A 24,219-nucleotide genomic window follows, 5' to 3' on the forward strand; every position below is an offset into this window, starting at 1 on the left:
TTTATGATATCATTCACAAAAATTATACCTTTTTTAAACATTTCTTCGATAAATACAGTTTTTTTATCAATTACTATATTTGAATTTAACCACAATATTTGTTGTACTATTTGTTCGGTCCTTTCAGGTGGATTAAACTGAAATTGCAACCAACTTTCTAAGGCTTGTTTAAAAAATAAAGATATTTTGGAGATTATTTCCTTTTCAAACAACCGAAAGTGAGCAGGTGTAATCTGAATAAAGGGAAAAAGGCCCTTCTTGAACATAGGATGAGACATTCTTACCAATTTACTAGAGAACCAGTTTGGATTTAAGTATAACTTTTGTATGACTGATGCCTTTAGTGAGAGGTCTAACGCTTTAATATTTAATAATTTCTACCCTCCGAATTCATATTCGTTATATAAATAGGCCCTTTTAATTTTATCTGGCTTGCCGTTCCAAATAAAATTGAATATTTTTTGTTCAATTATTAATAAACATGCACCTATTATGAAACTGACTGTTGGAACTGTTAAGGCTCCATGGATTGATGAGGAATTGAAAAACTGTATGATTGAAAGAGATGGGGCAAAAGGAGTGGCTAATAAGTCTGGCTGCACATCTGACTGGCTGACTTACTGCAAATTGAGATATTATGTGAGTAAACTCAACAAAAAGAAGAAGAAACTGTATTATGAAGCCAAGATCACTTTACATGTAATTTACATTCAATTATGGGCAGAAAGACAAATTCAACTCCATTTTTCATTGAATCAGATGGCTTATTCATTACAAAACCATTTGATGTTGCCAATTTATTTTAATGATTACTTATTTGGCAAAGTGGGCAAACTTAGGCAGGAAATGCCAACAATGAACAGTGAGCCATCGTATTCATGCACAAAATAACTAATAATAAAAGTATAGCATTTTAAGTTCGAATTTTGTAAAGTTAGTGTGGGAGAAGTGGAAAATTATTGTTATCAACTTAGATGCAAAGCTATTGAGGATGGTAGCTGACTCTATAGCCACTCCTATCTGTCATATTTAATCTGAGCCTACAGGAGAGTCTTTGTCCACCGGCCTGGAGGGAAGCCAAAGTCATTCCGCTACCCAAGAGTGGTAAAGCGGCCTTTACTGGTTCTAACAGCAGACCTATCAGCTTGCTGCCAGCTCTTAGCTGGCATTTCTCTGTACACAAATTAACAACAGAGTTTCAGCATGTTAATTTAAAACAAAATTGATTTAACCTTTTATTTAACTTGGCAAGTCAATTAAGAACAAATTATTATTTACAATGATGGCCTACCCCCGGCCAAACCCTAACCTGGACGACGCAGGGCCAATTGTGCACTGCCCTATGGGACTCCCAATCACGGCCGGTTGTGATCCAGCCTGGAATCTAACCAGGGTCTGTAGTGACGCCTCTAGCACTGAGATGCAGTGCCTTAGAATGCTGCACCACTCGGGAGCCCAAATAGAGAAGGGCACTCAACATGTACTGTACTGCACTGACACAAATTACTGATGATTGGTTGAAAGAAATTGATAACAAAAAGATTGTGGGAGCTGTACTGTTAGATTTCAGTGCAGCCTTCGATATTATTGACCATAACCTGTTGTTGAAAAAACTTATGTTGTGGCTTTTCAACCTCTTCCATATTGTGGATTCAGAGCTATCTATCTAATAGAACTCAAAGGGTTTTCTTTCATGATAGCTTCTCTAATGTCAAACATGTAAAGTGTGGTGCACCGCAGAGCAGCTCTCTGGCATTGAACAAGGCATGTGTGTCCATGTATGCTGATGATTCAACCATATACTGTACGCATCGGCAACCACAGTTAATGAAGTCACTGAAACCCTTAAAGAGTTGCAATCTGTTTTGGAATGGTGGCCAGTAATAAACTGGTCATGAACATGTTTAAAACTAAGGGCATTGTATGTGGTACAAATCATTCCCTAAGTTCTAGACATCTGAATCTGGTAATGAATGGTGTGGCTGTTGAACAGGTTGAGTAGACTAAATTACTTGGCGTTACCTTAGATTGTAAACTGTCATTGTCAAGACATATAAACTCAGCAAAAAAAGAAACGTCCCTTTTTCAGGACCCTGTCTTTCAAAGATAATTTGTAAAAATCCATATAACTTAACAGATCTTCATTGTAAAGGGTTTAAACACTTTCCCATGCTTGTTCAATGAACCATAAACAATTAATGAACATGCACCTGTGGAACAGTCGTTAAGACACTAACAGCTTACAGATGGTAGGCAATTAAGGTCACAGTTATGAACACTTATGACACTAAAGAGGCCTTTCTACTGACTCTGAAAAACACCAGAAGAAAGATGCCCAGGGTCCCTGCTCATCTGCGTGAACATGCTTTAGGCATGCTGCAAGGAGGCATGAGGACTGCAGAGGTGACCAGGGAAATAAATTGCAAAGTCCATACTGTGCGACACCTAAGACAGCGCTACAGGGAGACAGGACGGACAGCTGATCGTCCTCGCAGTGGCAGACCACGTGTTACACCTGCACAGGATCGGTACATCCGAACAGCACATCTGCAGGACCGGTACAGGGTGGCAACAACAACTGCCCGAGTTACACCAGGAACGCACAATCCCTCCATCAGTGCTCAGACTGTCTGCAATAGGCCGAGAGAGGCTGGACTGAGGGCTTGTAGGCCTGTTGTAAGACAACAACGTCACCTATGGGCACAAACCCACCGTCGCTGGACCAGACAGGACTGGCAAAAAGTGCTCTTCACTGACGAGTCGCGGTTTTGTCTCACCAGGGGTGATGATCAGATTTGCGTTTATCGTAGAAGGAATGAGCGTTACACCGAGGCCTGTACTCTGGAGCGGGATCAAGGTGGAGGGTCCGTCATGGTCTGGGGTGGTGTTGTCACAGCATCATCGGATTGAGCTTGTTGTCATTGCAGGCAATCTCAACGCTGTGCGTTACAAGGAAAACATCCTCCTCCCTCATGTGGTACCCTTCCTGCAGGCTCATCCTGACATGACCCTCCAGCATGACAATGCCACCACGCACAGAACGAGCAGTATGGCTGAGTTCCTGCAAGACAGGAATGTGAGTGTCCTGCCATGGCCAGCGAAGAGCCCGGATCTCAATCCCAGTGAGCACGTCTGGGACCTGTTGGATCGGAGGGTGAGGGCAAGGGCCATTCCCCCCAGAAATGTCTGGGAACTTGCAGGTGCCTTGGTGGAAGAGTGGGGTAACATCTCACAGCAAGAACTGGCAAATCTGGTGCAGTCCATGAGGAGGAGATGCACTGCAGTACTTAATGCAGCTGGTGGCCACACCAGATACTGACGGTTAGTTTTGATTTTGACCCGCCTTTGTTCAGGGACACATTATTCCATTTCTGTTAGTCACATGTCTGTGGAACTTGTTCAGTTTATATCTCAGTTGTTGAATCTTGTTATGTTCATACAAATATATACACATATAATTGGTTAAGTTTGCTGAAAATAAACGCAGTTGACAGTGAGAGGGCATTTCTTTTTTGCTGAGTATACAATCAAAGTTTGTAAAGATGGGGAGAGGTCTGTCTGTAATAAAGAGATCACTCATATGTATTTATAAAGCTCTTTTTACATCAGCCAATGTCAAAGTACTATACCGAAACCCAGCAAGCAATGCAGAGGTAGAAGCACAGTGGCTAGAAAAAAACTCCCTAGAAAGGCAGGAACCTAGGAAGAAACCTAGAGAGGAACCAGGCTCTGATGGGTGGCCAGTCCTCTTCTGGCTGTGCCGGGTTGACATTATAACAGTACATGGCCAAGATGTTCAAACGTTCATAGATGACCAGCAGGTTCAAATAATAATCACATTTGTTGTAGAGGGTGCAACAGGTCAGCACCTCATGAGTAAATGTCAGTTGGTTTTTTATAGTTGAGCATTCAGAGTTAGAGACAGCAGTTGCGGTAGAGAGTCGAAATCAGAAGGTCCGGGACAAGTTAGCACGTCCTGTGAACTGCCGCAGGCAGAACAGATGAAACTGCTTTTTGACACCACACTCCAAAAAGCAAGTTCTGCAGGCTAGTTTTCTTATCTTGATTATTGTCCAGTCGAGTGCTGCAAGGAAAGACCTAGTTAAGCTGCAGCTGGCCCAGAACAGAGCGGCACATCTTGCTCTTCATTATAATCAGAGGGCTGATATAAATACTATGCATGCCAGTCTCTATTGGCTAAGAGTTGAGGAGACTGACTGCATCACTTGTGTTGAAAATCCCAATGTTTGCATAGTCAACTTACACACAACTCTGACACACACACTTACCCCACCAGACATGCCACCAGGGGTCTTTTCACAGTCCCCAAATCCAGAACAAATTCAAGAAAGCGTACAGTATTTTTATAGAGCCATTATTGCGAGGAACTCCGTTCCATCTCATATTGCTCAAATAAACAGCAAACCTGGTTTAAAGAAACAGATCAAGCAACACCTCGCTGCACAATGCCTCTCCCCTATTTGACCTAGATAGTTTATAGTTTGTGTGTATGTATTGATATGTAGGCTACGTGTGCCTTTAAATTTAAAAAATGTACTGAGGAGTATTTCTGTCTGTAATTAAGCTCTTTTGTGGGGGAAAAACTAATTCTGATTAGTTGGGCCTGGCTCTCCAGTGGGTGGGGAACGGCACCTGCCCAGCCATGTGAAATCCATAGATTATGGCCTAATGATTTCATTCGAATTGACTGATTTCCTAATATGAACCGTAACTCAGTCAAATCTTTGAAGTTTTTGCATGTTGAGTTTATATTTTTGTTCAATATATAATATTTCATTTATAAAACAGCATTTTTTATAAATATCCCGCAAACCCATTTTCATATCAGGTCGTGACCCCTAGTTTGCGAACCGCTGGGGTAAGAATTAGAATACCCTACCCCAATATTTGTAGCCATAGGTGATAATAGCTCTCTAGGAGCTGATTCGTCGTCAGTATTGTGGAGTAATTATAATGTTAAGGTAAGATTGGAAAGGGAGAACGCTGGTCAGAGAGCAGTGCTGAATTTATTTTGATCCTATCCTTATTGACACAGGCCACAACGACGCACTGGGAAACGCATATCGGCCGTTGTAGGAACGATGCATCGTGAAAACACTCGTAAGCCTAAATTCCATCGCTATCGGAAACCGGGCTCTGTAGGATGGGGTCGATAAACCAGGAGGATTCTCCATCGTTTAAATCTCCAGTTTGGGAACATTTTGGCTTCCCAGTAGATTACAACAGCGATGGACAGAGAGTTAACAGTACTATGTCGCCACTGCTCAACGAAAATAGCCCATGCAGCTGCCAACACCTCAAACATGTTGGCAAATTTATGTCGACATCACCCTAGTGTTCCTACCACCTGAGCAAGATGGAAACGCAAAAAAAATCACAACTTTTTCTTCCCTCTGCATTCAAGCAGCCCTTCGCAGCCGATTCTGACCGTGCCAAATAAATTACAAGAGCGATAGGCATGTTTATAGCCGCGGATATGCGCCCATTACGAACTTCGCCCTCTCGCGCCAATTTTCAGCAAACGGGTAGTACCCGCTCTATATAAGCAATGGTGCATTGTGTTGCGCTTACTACAGATGGATGGGCCTCCAGTGCTACACAAAGGTACTTAATGACAGCCCATCACATTACCCCAGAGTGGGAGATGAGAGATACTGTGCTGCAGACACGCCCCCTTTATGAGAGTCACACAAGTGCACATATTTTCATCTTTGTAAGAAAACATCATACCATAGGCCTATACGATTTCACACGCATATTGCACTTTGTTTTAGTGTTGTTGAGTAATCGTGCGTTTTCATTTAAGAAAATACAAAGTGTTGGTATTCTGATTGTGCTCTCACCAGTCATTATATGACTCATGATAATTTATGGAATCGGGAATACCAACGTTTTGTATTTTCTCAAATAAACCAAAATTAACTACAGTAACTGTTGGTGTTTTATATTTCCCGCTGTACCGAAACCGAACCGTAACCCCAAAAAAGCAATACGTACTAAACTGGGTTTGGTGACCTGTTTCACCCCTAGTTGCCTGGACATCTGTCTTGTTGTGACACAGGCTACGCCATTGTGCTAGTTAAAAGATGTGCTTTGTTGACACCGAACAATGAATCAAGAGGTTAGTCTTTTGAGAATAGACTGCCATTCATGTTGTAATTGAGTTGACTGGGTGCAGCCTTTGTAGTTGGTGAACTAGTCCAGCGAGAACCGCAGTCAGCAGGCCATCAGATAATCTTTCCTGTCTAATAGCAGCAAACTGTTCCACCTCAATTCCAGTAATCACACAATCAACAAATGGCAATACTGTCCTTGCTTATTCTTGCCTTATACTGGAATTGAGATGGTAAACTGTCATTTATGGACATGGCATAGGGTAAACATTATGTTGTGCTCTTTTGGGTATTAGCCTATGCTAACTGAATGTGGTTGAACTGGCCAAACATGTCTTGTTACTAATTCTGACTCAAATGATATATATTTTTCCAGTGGTGTGGATGTATGGAAAAAAACACTACACCAGCTCCACCCAATCCAGTTGCGCTGTGTAAAGTTATTTTTGGCTGTGTAGAATAACTATGGCACAATGTCTTGTGGTTAGCTAGGCCTAGGCTACGTGGATGTGTAAGCCTCCATTCTGCTCAGAGGAACAGGAACATAAGAGGATCTGGTGTCAATTAGCCATTGGTACATTTCGTCATGCAAACATTAGCACACTTCCTCTTTACCCATTTAGTTGGGGAGAATTGCGATGTGTCATAGGCAACCGTTGATGGTAGTATTTATTCAAGGTGCCGGAGCTGATGCACCTCCAGGGTTTTGCAGTCATTCAAGTACAGAGCTGTTGTGGAGATGTCAATGTACCAGTATTTAGTCATCCCACACAACTGACTCAACTAGAATGAGCCAAAGGCCCACTCTTGTGCTGCCATATCCATATACTGGAGCAGTCCCAATTTGCTAACTAGCTGTGTCCGTCAACTGTATTTTCAAGCTGACACATGGGGAGGAGAGTCTATCTAGACATTGAAGTAGGCAGCCCCTAATTATCGCACACCTGTGTTGATTGTGAGGAGTTTCTCAGAGGTCTTGGTAGAGTGGGAGTATTGTGGTTCCAGGCAGAGGGAGGTTTATCTTGGCCTTGACACCCATGTGAAGTACAGGGCTGGCCCCCTCAGCAGCATGCTGTGGCTCCTAGATCGTGCTCCGAAGGACAGAGCACACTATGTGAATAAGGCTAGCTAGACCAAGAGGCCCCTGCCATGGAGGTTCTTTAGACACAGTTTAGGGCAAAAAACATCATGCCTGTCCACTTTTCCAATGACAGAAATAGCCTATAGCTTGAACAGACAGAGAGAGGTTGTGCTCATTGAGGAATTGTGGAATTTACCAGAGCACCTGCTGTTTGAGAGGTGGTTTAAATGTTGACTTTGTATTTTGAGTGACCTTTGTTCCCAGTTCTACATTGTTGCAGTCGACAAACCATTGGTTTAAAAAGGCCAGACCAGTGGTCACAAAGCGGTCGATCGCGGTCTACTGGTCGATCTCCAAAGCATTCCTAGTCGATCGCCAACAATTTCTATAAAAAAAAACAATAATAAAGCCACAGAGTTTCTAAACCCAGAAGCGCAACTTCGTGAGACTTCCGGGAACGCTTGTGAAACAGACCAAATAGACCAGGCCGGGGTTTGAGAAGTCAATGAGAAGTGCAAAATTCTTCCTTCGTTTTTAATTTTCCCGAAATCTAAAGGCACAACCTAGATTCGAGCTTATTTCTTAAGTAGTTTAGCATGTTATTACTCCAACCTCTTGATCGTGACAAACTTACACATTTTAATGTTTGTCTTAAATAACTTTATATTGAAGGAGTGCCTTTTTGATTTGACAGCCTGCACATGTGCAGTTCGGCGGGAGAAACGACCGTTTGGATCCGATGACGTGTTTAGCTAGCCAACGTCGCCATGACGTCGCCTCAAGTGTGATCAGGGATTTCTATTGGAGAAGCAGTTTTTGCCTGTCTTTGATAAAGCCTTGCGTTCGTGTTTTTATATTTGTTTCGCGCTGTTTGTGGTCGGTGCACTTGATTCAGCTGCCCTGTGCGGGGTAGTCGAAGTGTCTCCATTATGAACCATTTCATGTGTCTGAAGGTACAAACTCCGCCATCAGCTGGAAGACAGGGTCTTCTTTTTGGTCAGTCTCCATCCGCTGAGATTGACCGTCAGATGCAGGCACCATCAATAAAATAAAAAAAGCGAATTATTTCAATTCATGCTCACTCAGCTATGCCTCACAAGTAATACAGCAAAGTATCTATTACCAAGGTTGATCATATACCTCAAGTTTTAAAATATAATGATAAAATTGTCTGAGAAGAACAACATTGCAATGCCATTGGCAGGGTAATTCAAGCATAGCCAATATGCATTGATAATGTATTCGTCCTATAGCCTATTGCACACACATCATTGCTACAGAGCTGTTTTTAATTGGTTAATGTTGCATAGGCTTACATTTTTTATTAAGTAATGTTTTTTTTTTATCAGAGCGCTAGACCTCCGCCTGCATTTTGACTTAAAAAGTGATCTCCCCTCAAAGGTTGGTGACCACTGGGCTAGGCCTAGGCTATGGAGAAGCCAGCATTCTCATTAGCATGTATGAGTTGCATGGTTATCCTGCACCATTGCCTTTGTAATTTCCCAATTGCTTGTCGTAGCAGTTCTGAACAAAGGCCAGATTTGTGCAAATGTCACCCCTTTTTCTCACAGCGACGGCATCAATCGTATTACTTCCAGCAGAAAAGGCAAAGAGGTTAAATAAACAGGAGCAGAGTAGCAGAATGGCCTTGATGAACCATATTATTCAACATTCTTTTCGCGATTCAGACCATCACAGTTAGCAGGGAATTATGTTTATCCCTCGTATAATATGTATTCACAGGGAGACGAAAAGCTTCAAGTGACGTCGCCTGTGGATTTATGTGAGGTGAAATTGGGGACTTCCACCACAGACATTTTACCCTAATAATTTATTGAATACACAAGTTGTTACTCTTCCTCAGGGAAATGTCGGACTCAAACAGTTTTTTGATCCCCACTTCTAATAATTTCTTCAAAATAAATGGCTCAATTCACTTGGGTACTCTCAGATTTCTGTGTTGTACGTTTACTGATAGTTTTTACCTCAGTCGATAGAGCATATCACTTTAGCCTGTTTTTTTGTTGTTTTTTTTAAGCAAATTTTTCATAAACAAAGCCTAGAATTTAGATGAATTAAATAATAGGCCTATATTTTTCACTGATTTAAAAAAAAAAAAAACTTACACCAATATTTCCAAGTGGAAAAATGTCTGAACATGTTCATAATTCATACATTTTTAAAAGGATGAATATGTAACCACCCCTGTTGCTATGACAAACCTAAATTATCTCAGAACAAAAACAAATAACTTTAACTTGAATTTGTGCCGTTTTACCACCCATTAAGGCACCTGCTGTTTTCTTTGATGTTTTCATCTTATATTCCTGTATTCATTTTAATGTGCCACTAACAACAATTACCTGTCTAATTATCCCTATGTCCTTTTTTCAGCTGGTACTCTTTGGACTCCAGGCCAGGGAAGAAGAGGAAGGAGAGAGGGAAGATCCAGGTCAGCATCCAGTTCATGAGGAACAACATGACGGCCAGCATGTTCGACCTTTCCGTAAAGGACAAGCCCCGCTCGCCCTTCACTAAACTCAAGGACAAGCTGAAGGGTCGCAAGCACGATGGTGGCTTCTCCGACACCTCCTCAGCCATCCTGCCCCGCTCCGCCATGTTTGACTCGGAGACCCTTCGCCAGCCCAGTGCTCCGGACCATCAGCCCCAGCCAGAGCCCAAAATCAAGAGACACTTACTGGCCGGCTCCCATAAGCTCTCCGCTGCCCACTCCATGTCCGACCTCATTGGCACCCACTTCCGCCCCAAGCTGGACTCTATGAACTCCATCGAGGAGCTGGGTAAGGACAGCAGCTTCTTCTAGTGTTAGGCCTATTTTGTTACAGTACAACCTTATTCGAAAATGTATTCAATTGTTTTTTCCCCCTCATCAATCTACTACATACAATACTCCATAATGACAAAGCAAAAACTGTTTTTAAAATACATTTTTGCAAATGTAGCATTTTTTTTTATTTTTATGATATCACATACACATAAGGATTCAGACACTTGACTCAGTACTTTGTTGAAGCACCTTTGGCAGTGATTACAGCCTCGAGTCTTCTTGGTTATGACGCACGCTACAAGCTTGCAGATCCTCTCAAGCTCTATCAGGTTGGATTGGGAGTGTCACTGCACAGCTATTTTCAGGTCTCTCCAGATATGTTTGATCGGGTTCAAGTACGGGCTCTGGCTGGGCCACTCAAGGACATTCAGAGACTTGTCCCAAAGACACTCCTGCATTGTCTTGGCTGTGTGCTTAGGGTCGTTGTCCTGTTGGAAGGTGAACCTTCACCCCAGTCTGAGGTCCTGAGCACTCTGGTAAAGGTTTTCATCAAGGATCTTTATACTTTGTACTGCTCCGTTCATTTTTCCCTCGATCCTGACTAGTCTCTCAGCCCCTGCCACTGAAAAACATCCCCACATTATGATGCTGCCACCACCATGCTTCACGGTAGGGATGGTGCCTGGTTTCTTCCAGACGTGACGCTTGGTATTCAGGCCAAAGAGTTCAATTCTTTTGACTGTGTGTGTGTGTGTGTGTGTGTGTGTGTGTGTGTGTGTGTGTGTGTGTGTGTGTGTGTGTGTGTGTGTGTGTGTGTGTGTGTGTGTGTGTGTGTGTGTGTGTGTGTGTGTGTGTGTGTGTGTGTGTGTGTGTGTGTGTGTGTGTGTGTGTGTGTGTGTGTGTGTATATATATATGTATACATACAGTTGAAGTCGGACATTTACATACAACTTAGCCAAATACATTTTTACTCAGTTTCTCACAATTCCTGGCATTTAATACTAGTAAAAATTCCCTGTCTTAGGTCAGTTAGGATCACCACTTTATTTAAAAAATGTGAAATGTCAGAATAATAGTAGAGATTTCTTTCAGCTTTTATTTCTTTCATCACATTCCCAGTGGGTCAGAAGTTTACATACACTCAATTAGTATTTGGTAGCATTGCCTTTTAAATTGTTTAACTTGGGTCAAACATTTCAGTTAGCCTTCCACAAGCTTAAAAATAAAGGAGAGCCGCACACTCTAGGAGCTCAGATGCAAACATTTTATTACCAACGTTTAAAACAAATGGATAGCATACGATCATAGATTCATTTTAGACTACACAGGCTTACAAACAATTACAATCGCAAAGTCACAATAAGTTTTCTACTCCGCTAGCCAGCACCTCGCCTAAATATGTGTGCGTTTCTTTTTCTTCTAGAGCCTTCCACAAGCTTCCCACAATAAGTTGGGTGAATTTTGGCCCATTCCTCCTGACAGAGATGGTGTAACTGAGTCAGGTTTGTAGGCCTCCTTGCCTCCTAGGATTGAGGTCAGGGCTTTGTGATGGCCACTCCAATACCTTGACTTTGTTGTCCTTAAGCCATTTTGCCACAACTTTGGAAGTATGCTTGGGGTCATTGTCCATTTGGAAGACCCATTTGCGACCAAGCTTTAACTTCCTGACTGATGTCTTGAGATGTTGCTTCAATATATCCACATAATTTTCCTACCTCATGAAGCCATCTATTTTGTGAAGTGCACCAGTCCCTTCTGCAGCAAAGCACCCCCACAACAAGATGCTGCCATCCCTGTGCTTCATGATTGGGATGGTGTTCTTCGGCTTGCAAGCGTCCCCCTTTTTCCTCCAAACATGACGATGGTCATTATGGCCAAACAGTTCTATTTTTGTTTCATCAGACCAGAGGACATTTCTCCAAAATGTACGATCTTTGTCCCCATGTGCAGTTGCAAACCGTAGTCTGGCTTTTTTATGGCGGTTTTGGAGCAGTGGCTTCTTCCTTGCTGAGCGGCCTTTCGGGTTATGTCGATATAGGACTTGTTTTACTGTGGATATAGATACTTTTGTACCTGTTTCCTCCAGCATCTTCACAAGGTCCTTTGCTCTTGTTCTGGGATTGAATTGCACTTTTTGCATCAAAGTACATTCATCTCTAGGAGACAATGCATCTCTTTCCTTAGCGGTATGACCGCTGCATGTTCCCATGGTTTTTATACTTGCGTACTATTGTTTGTACAGATGAACGTAGTACATTCAAGCATTTGGAAAGGATGAACCAGACTTGTGGAGTTCTAAACATTTTTTTTACAGTGAATTATAAGTGAAATAATCTGTCTGTAAACCATTTTTGGAATAATTACTTGTGTCATGCACGAAGTAGATGTCCTAACCGACTTACCGAAACTATAGTTTTGTTAACTTCTACTTGCACACAATCCCGGATCCGGGAGCACCCCCATCAGTAAAAAAGCTGCCTAGCATAGCGTCACAAGTAAATACTAGCATCTAAATATCATTAAATCACAAGTCCAAGACACCAGATGAAAGATACACATATTGTGAATCCAGCCATCATTTCTGATTTTTAAAATGTTTTACAGGGAAGACACAATATGTAAATCTATTAGCTAACCACGATAGCAAAAGACACAACTTTTTTTTCCCACCATTTTTTTCCTGCATAGGTAGCTATCACAATTTCTACCAAATAAAGATATAAATAGCCACTAACCAAGAAACAACTTAATCAGATGACAGTCTGATAACATATTTATTGTATAGCATATGTTTTGTTAGAAAAATGTGCATATTTCAGGTATAAATCATAGTTTACCATTGCAGCCACCATCACAACTCTCACCAAAGCAACTAGAATAACTACAGAGACCAACGTGAATTACCTATATACTCATCATAAAACATTTATGAAAAATACACAGCGTACAGCAAATGAAAGACAAAGATCTTGTGAATCCAGCCAATATTTCAGATTTTTTAAGTGTTTTACAGCGAAATCACAATATAGCATTATATTAGCTTACTACAATAGCCAACCACACAACAGCATTGATTCAAGCCAACAATAGCGATAACGAATAAACCAGCAAAAGATATACATTTTTCCACTAACCTTCTCAAACTTCTTCAGATGACAGTCCTATAACATCATATTACACAATACATATAGAGTTTGTTCGAAAATGTGCATATTTAGCGGCACAAATCGTGGTTATACAATGAGAATAGTAGCCAAGCTGCCAACAATATGTCGGGAGAAATCTTGGGAGAGGCACCTAATCTAATCAGTAACTAATCATAAACTTGACTAAAAAATACAGGTTGGACAGCAAATGAAAGATACATTAGTTCTTAATGCAACCGCTGTGTTAGATTTTTAAAATTAACGTTACTACGACATACAGCGTGCGTTAAAGCGAGACCGCACCGAAATTAATGGCGGAATATGAGTTTTACATTTTTCAACAGAACAACGAATTAACATTATAAATAGTTCTTACTTTTTGATGAGCTCCCATCAGAATCTTGGGCAAGTTGTCCTTTGTCCAAAAGAATCGTTGCTCGGTTGTAGATTGTCGCCTTCAACTTTGGAATTAGCAGTAAACATTAGCCATGTGGCCCAGACGTACCCAACTCACTAGAACGCAGCACAAATAAATATCCGAAAATCGCAATATACTGATATAAACTGATATAACTCGGTTTAAAATAACAACATTATGATGTCTTTAACACCTATATCGAATAAAATCAGAGCCGGATATATCTAAGGGCTATAACGGGAGCTTTCTAGAACGCCATCCTGAGGTCTGTCTTGCGTCATGGCGAATGAAGGAAAGAGAGGACCCCCCGTTCCGAGCCCATTTATATGGCCTCAGATCTGCCTAGCAACTCCATTCCAATTCTCACTATTTGATGACATCCAGGGGAAGGCGTATGCAGTGCATCTCAACCAATAGAAGACATGCAAATTAATAAACTGACCTCAGAACAGCCTGCATGATTTCAGATTTCTCACTTCCTCATAGGAAAATTGCTCCAACTCGAGTTCTGTTTTACTCACAGATATAATTCAAACGGTTTTAGAAACTAGAGAGTGTTTTCTATCCAATAGTAATAATAATATGCATATTGTACGAGCAAGAATTGAGTACGAGGCAGTTTAATTTGGGAACGAAATTTTTACAAAGTGCAAACAGCACCCCCTATTGAAAATTCCTCCTTGAAAAACGAGTTTTAATGACTCCAACCTAAGTGTATGTAAACTTCCGAATTCAACTGTATGTGTGTGTGTGTGTGTGTGTGTGTGTGTGTGTGTGTGTGTGTGTGTGTGTGTGTGTGTGTGTGTGTGTGTGTGTGTGTGTGTGTGTGTGTGTGTGTGTGTGTGTGTGTGTGTGTATATATATACACTGCTCAAAAAAATAAAGGGAACACTTAAACAACACAATGTAACTCCAAGTCAATCACACTTCTGTGAAATCAAACTGTCCACTTAGGAAGCAACACTGATTGACAATAAATTTCACATGCTGTTGTGCAAATGGAATAGACAAAAGGTGGAAATTATAGGCAATTAGCAAGACACCCCCAATAAAGGAGTGGTTCAGCAGGTGGTGACCACAGACCACTTCTCAGTTCCTATGCTTCCTGGCTGATGTTTTGGTCACTTTTGAATGCTGGCGGTGCTTTCACTCTAGTGGTAGCATGAGACGGAGTCTACAACCCACACAAGTGGCTCAGGTAGTGCAGCTCATCCAGGATGGCACATCAATGCGAGGTGTGGCAAGAAGGTTTGCTGTGTCTGTCAGCGTAGTGTCCAGAGCATGGAGGCGCTACCAGGAGACAGGCCAGTACATCAGGAGACGTGGAGGAGGCCGTAGGAGGGCAACAACCCAGCAGCAGGACCGCTACCTCCGCCTTTGTGCAAGGAGGAGCACTGCCAGAGCCCTGCAAAATGACCTCCAGCAGGCCACAAATGTGCATGTGTCTGCTCAAACGGTCAGAAACAGACTCCATGAGGGTGGTATGAGGGCCCGACGTCCACAGGTGGGGGTTGTGCTTACAGCCCAACACCGTGCAGGACTTTTGGCATTTGCCAGAGAACACCAAGATTGGCAAATTCGCCACTGGCGCCCTGTGCTCTTCACAGATGAAAGCAGGTTCACACTGAGCACATGTGACAGAGTCTGGAGATTCCGTGGAGAACGTTCTGCTGCCTGCAACATCCTCCAGCATGACCGGTTTGGCAGTGGGTCAGTCATGGTGTGGGGTGGCATTTTTTTGTGGGGCCGCACAGCCCTCCATGTGCTCGCCAGAGGTAGCCTGACTGCCATTAGGTACCGAGATGAGATCCTCAGACCCCTTGTGAGACCATATGCTGGTGCGGTTGGCCCTGGGTTCCTCCTAATGCAAGACAATGCTAGACCTCATGTGGCTGGAGTGTGTCAGCAGTTCCTGCAAGAGGAAGGCATTGATGCTATGGACTGGTCCGCCCGTTCCCCAGACCTGAATCTAATTGAGCACATCTGGGACATCATGTCTCGCTCCATCCACCAACGCCACGTTGCACCACAGACTGTCCAGGAGTTGGTGGATGCTTTAGTCCAGGTCTGGGAGGAGATCCCTCAGGAGACCATCCGCCACCTCATCAGGAGCATGCCCAGGCGTTGTAGGGAGGTCATACAGGCACGTGGAGGCCACACACACTACTGAGCCTCATTTTGACTTGTTTTAAGGACATTACATCAAAGTTGGATCAGCCTGTAGTGTGGTTTTCCACTTTAATTTTGAGTGTGACTCCAAATCCAGACCTCCATGGGTTGATAAATTTGATTTCCATTGATCATTTTTGTGTGATTTTGTTGTCAGCACATTCAACTATGTAAAGAAAAAAGTATTTAATAAGAATATTTCATTCATTCAGATCTAGGATGTGTTATTTTAGTGTTCCCTTTATTTTTTTGAGCAGTGTATATATATGTGTGTGTGTGTGTGTGATATATATATATATATAAAGCCATTTAACAGACACTTTTATCCAAAGCGACTGATAGTCATACATGCATACATCTTTTCACTTTGGGAACCACTTTGTTAGTCAACATGTATCAGATTAGTACCCCTAAGGAGACATTCTTTTTTTGTGTGATTAGTATTATTTCCATAAAAAATATCAGTTATTTTGTTTGTTGTGTTTCTTAGAGAAAGGGAGTGGTGCCGCCCCTCACAGGCGCTCCCAGAGTGAGGTGCGAGGCTACCAGAACACAGAGGAACACTGTGACCCTTTTACTGATATCAGCGATGGCCTGCCGCAGAAGTACGCCACCCTTCCTCGCAACCGCAACCCATTTGAGGTGGAGCAGGGCCAGCTGTGGGACCAAGGGGAGAAAAAGGAGAAGAAGGAGAAGGTCAGTCTACTTGAACGTGTGACCGGGAAGAAGGAGGGACGCAAGACCGACGGGGGGCGTTCGGGCAGCTCTGGAGACCTGCGCTCGCCCAATCCCTTCAACAGCAACTCTCAGGGCGACATCCAACCAACCAACCCCTTCAGCTCACACTACAAAGCAAGGTAAAGCTTTCCACGTCCACAGAACTATGTTTGGTATCCAAGCCAGGGTCATGTTCATTAGGCATAAAATGGCAAAAAAACTTATTGAAACATGTGGGGACTACCTGGGCTTAGCCAATAGGAAACGGACCTTTTCATTTTCCAACGCTTTCAATTGTGTGCTTTAATGAACACGACCCAGATGCACATGTATTGCACAGTATTCCTGATCCCTTAGAATAGTTTCAAATATTAGAAGACTTACAAAACTGAATGGCTTTTGCGGTCACTGTGCTAATGTTAGGTCAGCTGGCTTATTCAGGACGAGTTAGGGAACTAATACAACTAGAACTTCCACTACAAAACATTGCAACATGCTTTTAGAACACAAACAAAGTAGGCTGTCATTGTAAATAAGATTTTGTTCTTAACTGATTTGCCTAGTTAAATAAAGGTTAAATAAAAAAAATTACCTAAGCTGTTTCATAGAAATTTACCTTCCTAAGCTGTTTCACTGAACCAATCATATCAGGTTCCTCTTGTTACACTTATGTAGTGTCAAACATAATGTTTGCCCATATTGCTCATTTATACACTCACCAGTCAGTTTATTAGGGAAACCCATCTAGTACCGGGTCGGACCCCCCTTTGCCTTCAGAACAACCTTAATTATTCAGGGCATTGTACAAGGTGTCAGAATCATTCCACAGGGATGTTGGTCCATGCTGACGCAATGGTACCACGAAGTTGCTGCAGATTGAACGGCGGTACATTCATGCTGCGAACAGCCTGTTCCATCTCATCCCGAAGATGCTCTATTGGATTGAGGTCTGGGGACTACGCAGGCCACTCAAGTAAAATGAACTCGCTGTCATGTTTTTTTTCTCCACTCAATTGTATAGTGTTGGTGATCGGATGCCCACTGGAGCCGCTTCTTATTGATTTTAGCTGATAGGAGTGGAACCTGGTGTGGTCGTCTGCTGCAACAGCCCATCCGTGACAAGGAATTATGCGTTCTGAGATGCCGTTCTGCACACCACTGTTGTACTGCGCCGTTATTTGTATATTTGTTGACCGCCTGTTAGCTTGCACGATTCTTGCCATTCTCCTTTGACCTCACTCATCAACGGGCTGTTTTCGCCCACATTTTCCACAGGTCTGCAACTGACTGGATGTTTTTTGTTTGTTGCACAATTCTCGGTAAACCATAGACACTGTTGTGCGTGAAAAGCCCAGGAGGGCGGCCGTTTCTGAGATACTGGATCTGGCACGCCTGGCACCAACGATCATACTACGCTCACAACGTCGCTTATGTCACTTGTTTTGCTCATTCTAATGTTCAATCAAACAATAACTGAATGCGTCGATGCCTGTCTGCCTGTTTTATAAAGCAAGCCACAGCCACGTCTGTAGGTGCAATACACCACCGCGTTCACGGAAATGTATCTAATAAAATGTCCGGTGAGTGTATATCAGCAGTAGCATATAGTTATCCACGTGTTGGCCAAGTTTTCTTTATCATACTATACAGGTGTTATTACTGGCGTTAAGGGGCAATCTGCAGTTGCTACTTCCATTTTTATACCTTTAAATTCATTATGTATACTAGGGCTGGGACAATACCAGTATCGCGATACTCGTTAGTATCGTGTCAAGGAAACAAAACAAAAGCGTATTTAGCCCTCATGTTGGAAACATTATGTTGTCATCCAGAGTCACATGTATTTGTTTTCCAAGCTATGACACTATCAGGTACCAAGGTAAGACCCAAGTGCAGACTGTGTGAAGTAACAATGTTTATTGTAACAGGGGCAGGCAAACGACAGGTCAAGGCAGGCAGGGGTCGATAATCCAGAGTAGAGGCCAAGGTACAGGATGGCAGGCAGGCTCAGGGATAGGCGGAGTGGTCAGGTGGGCGGGTACAGGGTCAGGGCAGGCAAGGGTCAAAATCGAGGAGGGCGATAAAAGAGAAACTGGAAAAAGCAGGAACTGAGACACAAAACGCTGGTAGGCTTGAACAAACCAGACGAACTGGCAACAAACAGACAGAAAACACAGGTATAAATACACAGGGGATAATGGGGAAGATGGGTGACACCTGGAGTGGGGTGGAGACAATCACGAAGACAGGTGAAACAGATCTGGGCATGACAAGCACACTATTTTACATACAACAGATTTTAGCACCGACAGAGATGGTCCCCTCACTTCGAGTCCTTAGGAAACTATGCTACTATACTATTGTTTTGTTTAATGTATTATTTTTTACATTGTTAGCCCAGAAAATCTTAAGTGTTATTACATACAGCCAGGAAGAACTATTGGATATACAGTTGAAGTCAGAAGTTTACGTACACTTAGGTTGGAGTCATTAAAACGTGTCGTGTGTGTGTATATGTATGTGTGTATATGTAAATATGTATGTGTGTGTATATATGTATGTACACACACACACACACAGTGCATTCGAAAGTATTCAGATTCCTTTAGTTGCCTTCTGGAAAACTCCAAGTGGGCTGTTGTGCCTTTTACTGAGTGGCTTCCGTCTGGCCACTCTACCATAAAGGCCTGATTGGTAGAGTCCTGCAGAGATGGTTGTCCTTCTGCAAGATTCTCCCATCTCCACAGACGAACTCTGGAGCTCTGTCAGAGTGACCATTGGGTTCTTGGTCACCTCCCGGACCAAGGCCCTTCTCTCCCAATTTCTCAGTTTGGCCGGGCGGCCAGCTCTAGGAAGAGTATTGGTGTTTCCAAACTTCTTCCATTTAACCTCTCTGGGATATTCGGGACGGTAGCGTCCCACCTCGCCAACAGCCAGTGAAATTGCAGGGCGCCAAATTAAAAACAACAGAAATCCCATAATTAAAATTCCTCAAACATACAAGTATTTTACCCCATTTTAAAGATAAACTTGTTATAAATCCAGCCACCGTGTCCGATTTTCAAAAAGGCTTTACGACTAAAGCACACCAAACGATTATGTTAGGTCAGCACCTAGTCACAGAAAAACACAGCCATTTTTCCAGCCACATCAATTTACAGAAATACTCATAATAAACATTGCTAAAGGATACAAGTGTTATGCATGGAATTTTAGATCCACTTCTCCTTAATGCAACCGCTGTGTCAGATTTGAAAAAAACTTTTCGGAAAAAGCACACCATGCAATAATCTGAGTACGGCGCTCAGACACAAAAACAAGCCATACAGATACCCGCCATGTTGTGGAGTCAACAGAAGTCAGAAATAGCATTATAAATATTCACTTACCTTTGATGATCTTCATCAGAATGCACTCCCAGGAGTTCCACAATAAATGTTTGTTTTGTTCGATAAAGTCCATCATTTATGTCCAAATACCTCCTTTTTGTTTGCGCGTTTAGTACACAAATCCAAACTCAGGAGGCGCGGGCAAGTCCAGGTGAAAGTTCAGACAAAGTAATATTACAGTTCGTAGAAACATGTCAAACGATGTATAGAATCAATCTTTAGGATGTTTTTATCATAAATCTTCAATAATGTTTCAACCGGAGAATTCCTTTGTCTGTAGAAATGCAATGGAACGGAGGTAACTCTCACGGGAGCGCGCGAGACTGAGCTCATGGCACTCTGCCAGACCCCTGACTCAAACAGCTCTCATTCCCCCCTCCTTCACAGTAGAAGCATCAAACAAGGTTCTAAAGACTGTTGACATCTAGTGGAAGCCTTAGGAAGTGCAATATGACCCCATAGACACTGTATATTCGATAGGCAATGACTTGAAAAACTAAAAAACCTCAGATTTCCCACTTCCTGGTTGGATTTTTTCTCAGGTTTTTGCCTGCCATATGAGTTCTGTTATACTCACAGACATCATTCAAACAGTTTTAGAAACGTCAGAGTGTTTTCTATCCAAATCTACTAATTATATGCATATTATAGCTTTTAGGTCTGAGTAGCAGGCAGTTTACTCTGGGCACCTTTTTATCCAAGCTACTCAATACTGCCCCCCAGTCCCAAAGAAGTGAAGACTGATGGATGCCACTGTGCTCTTGGGGACCTTCAGTGCTGCAGAAATGTTTTGGTACCCTTCCCCAAATCTGTGCCTCGACACCATCCTGTATCGGAGCTCTACGGACAATTCCTTCAAACGCATTGCTTGGTTTTTGCTCTGGCATGAACTGTCAACTGTGTGTGCCTTTCCAAATCATGTCCAATCAATTGAATTTACCACAGGTGGACTCAAAGTTGTGTAGAAACATCTCAAGGATGATCAATGGAAATATGATGCACCTGAGCTGAATTTCGAGTCTCATAGCAAAGGTCTGAGTACTTATGTAAATCAGGTGTTACTAAAAACCTGTTTTCGCTTTGTCATTTTGGGATATTGTGTATAGATTGAGGATTTTTTTTATTTAATCAATTTTAGAATACGGCTGTAACGTAACGAAATGTGGAAAAAGTCGAGAGGTCTGAATACTTTCCGAATGCACTGTATGTACCCATTAGTTCTTGAATATCATTTATAGGTGCCTCATGAGCTTAGTTCAACTGTCGTACTACATCATACCCCAAAATATAAGCTTGTTTTAATCCTTTCCTTGTGGATAATGTAAATCTAAACAAACACTGCCTCAAAACATGGTTAAAACTATAATCTTGATATCCTGGATGGTCAGATGCTCTGTCCATGAGTTTGTGAGTGGTTACATTTCTACAGCGCCATCCCTCAGCTCCACCACCAAATCAGTAGTGGAGTGTCCACTTTGTTATTGTTCGCACTACAGATTGCCCCTTTAAAGCTAGAATCCTTAGTTGCTACATCCATTTTTGACTTATAAATAATGATATATATAACCATTGATTCTTGAACAATATAACTTCTAAATGCCATGTGAGCTTAGGTCAACTGTCATACCCCATCAGAACCCAAATTATATGCTTGATTTATTCCAATGTTTGTAAACAAATGAAATGTAAAGAAACACTGTATAGCCTCAACATGGTTAAAACTGTAATTGTGATATCATGGGATGGTCAGTCTTTGTATCCATAGCCTTAGTCTATGAATTTGAGTGGTTACGTTTCTTCACCCTGGTCCCTTAGCTTTTTTGCGAAACAGGGGGCGGTGAGAATGCTTAGTTATTGTTTCAGTTAAGGAGTGTAGCTTTAAGAGAAGCTAGGCTTGATAACAGACCCCTCTTAGCCACACTGAGATCTGTCACACAATTAACCTCTTAGGCCTATCTCGCTGTAGGCGCTAGTCCATCGTCTTTACAGCTACCGTCGTACACTACCTTTTGTGGTCATTTAGGTTTAAGGCAAGATGATACAGGGTGATTTAACCGTGTTGGTAAACATGATTTTACTTTTTTATTTTTGTAATTCCGTATTCTTGGATGTTTTGCAGTGATAAAAAGCCCACCAGCAATGAAGACATCCGAAAGGCGAGAGAGAAACATGGCAAGAAAAATGTAAGAGCTCACACCGTACACACTTTTAGTGACTCAATCTCAAACAAGGTTTACATTGGTATGAATAACCCTTTCGTAAAGACCATGGGAAAAAATAAAGGGAGAGAGAACGTCAAAAAGCATGGGCCTAGTTTCAGAACACCGCCAACTTTTAATTGAGTAGCTCTCCCTGATCTTACTTGACATTGCAGTTTGTGATGTTGATCTCTGAGCTGCTGTCTCTTCTCTCTCTTACACTTCACGATGAGTGTAATTTAACTAATTAACAGCTGAAAACAACGACCATCATCTCTGATTGGCTCATCATTTAAAACCGTGTGAAGTTTCGGTCTCTCTAAGGTCAGGTAAAGTTCTATTATATCGTACTGGTACCATAATTGGAGCACTATGTAGGGATAAATATGTGTGAAATTGTCATTGGATTGATGAGGGGGTTATTTGCCACCTTAGTTTTGTCACTCCCCCTCCCCCCCAAAAATAAAAGCACAAAACATGCTCTGCTGGTGCATAATTCTAGTAGTTGCTGGCAATTACACTCCTGAATGAGTTTAACATGGTAAGAGAGCCATGTCCAAAGTGATGTTGAAATGAGAAACAGGGATTCTGATAATGGCTTTCCTCACCTCCTCGTTGTGGGTGTTGAGTCATCTTAGCCACGTGCCCCTCCATACACTCTATTGCAGAGCCTAGCAGAAATGAACTGGCAGTTCCATTTCCTCTGCTTTCAGGCCCTTGCTAATAAACCAGTGAGAGAGGAGGGGAGGATAGTGAGAGAGTTCAAAGAACAGAGCTTTTAAATTCTCAAAGCAGACCTCATTAGATGTAGTAATGAGACAACTGGAGAATGCCAAGTGTGCTCGCCTTATCTACTTCTCACTACTGATCGCAGAAAAATTGTCTTCACTTAGCTAGTTCATGGTCATTTCTAGGCCTCTGTCACCAGCCGCTGCAGCTTCTGCCTGTGTAGCTTTATATAATGTCTGGGGCTCTTTGGTGTGTGAATTGGACGCCATTGCTCATACAGTATAGTTAAACTGAGCTTGTAACTTGATTCATGTTAGGAAAATCTCTGCAAAATTGGTTGTCCTGATGACTGGAAGTGCAAAAGGCCTATTTCTTAGTATATTTTCCCTGTTTTGTTTCTAAAAGCATATTCAGTTCCCGAGTAAGCAGTCGCTAAACCCCCAATCACATTTTTCTCTGACCGAAAATAAGAGGCATATTGCTGAGTTAACTTTCGACTTTGGCCTGCCAGAACACTGACAAAATAACTTGAAGCTTACCTACGATGGAGGAATGCAGGACACCTAGCATGTCCACACTATTGAAAATGATGGAAATAAAGGTGCAGGCTGCTTAGTGTGATCCCCGCCATAGTCTTGAATTGTTTAGAAATAGACTCTAGTGATGGGACCCTCACATTCTGGTTTATCTTTGTTTCTCATACTAGGAAGATATATAGTATACAGGTAAATATAGTCTGGCACTTCTTCACATCGTAGACACCGCACAGCGATTGCAGCTTGATTTGGGAACGGGGAGGAGAGGAGACTGATAAGTGAAGTATTTTAAACAGGTTGATGGCTTTGCCGCTGTATCTGCCTGGGGGAGGATGTCCATTGTTGATGCGATAACGTGGCACCTCATTAAAAATGATTGCAGCTCCTCTTGTCCCCCCTGTAATGAGATCGGCACAGTCTACACAGACAGTTTTTCCTCTAAAGAAAAAAAACCTCAACCAAAATAGTTTGGTTGCATCTTTGTTTTCGTGTTTCTTGTTCTGATCCTTTGTTCCCAGAAATATGCACTCTGCTGTTTCCCCTGGGAACGAAAAAGGCCCATTTTTTAAATCTTTATTGCTGTTTTTTAGGGAGTTTAATCTTAATGTGATGCTCTTGTCCACCAGCTGGTCAAGGTCGTTGCTGGTTTGGGAGGAGGATATGTGGTTTAGGATTTAAATAGCGAACGAGAGTTGACACCTTTATTTTCCTAGAACTGATTCTAAAAACATCAAATCAGATTCCCCGCCACAGAATTACTGATTGTTCGAGCCATCTATCGTATTCTGATTTAATACCATTGACTTGAGCAGATCGAAACACCTGAAATGAAATGCAATGGCATTGACAGTGCCAACACACCTTTGGAGTGACATCTTATCACAGGCCCTCAATTAGTCCTGATTGCCACCAG

The 24,219-nt window shown here is 42.2% G+C and overlaps 1 protein-coding gene across 1 annotated transcript in view; it reads left to right on the forward strand.

Moving 5' to 3' along the window:
• Positions 1-24,219, forward strand: part of LOC120046466 (rab11 family-interacting protein 2-like) — a 35,280-nt gene that overhangs the window by 8,398 nt on the left and 2,663 nt on the right. Inside the window, exons 3-5 of the mRNA XM_038991730.1 lie at positions 9,610-10,016; positions 16,228-16,594; positions 21,963-22,026. Coding sequence (XP_038847658.1) covers positions 9,610-10,016; positions 16,228-16,594; positions 21,963-22,026 — 838 coding nt within the window. The remainder of the gene's footprint in view (positions 1-9,609; positions 10,017-16,227; positions 16,595-21,962; positions 22,027-24,219) is intronic.

The sequence above is a fragment of the Salvelinus namaycush genome, chromosome 4 (assembly GCF_016432855.1).
Source record: "Salvelinus namaycush isolate Seneca chromosome 4, SaNama_1.0, whole genome shotgun sequence".
Classification (NCBI taxonomy): domain Eukaryota; kingdom Metazoa; phylum Chordata; class Actinopteri; order Salmoniformes; family Salmonidae; genus Salvelinus; species Salvelinus namaycush.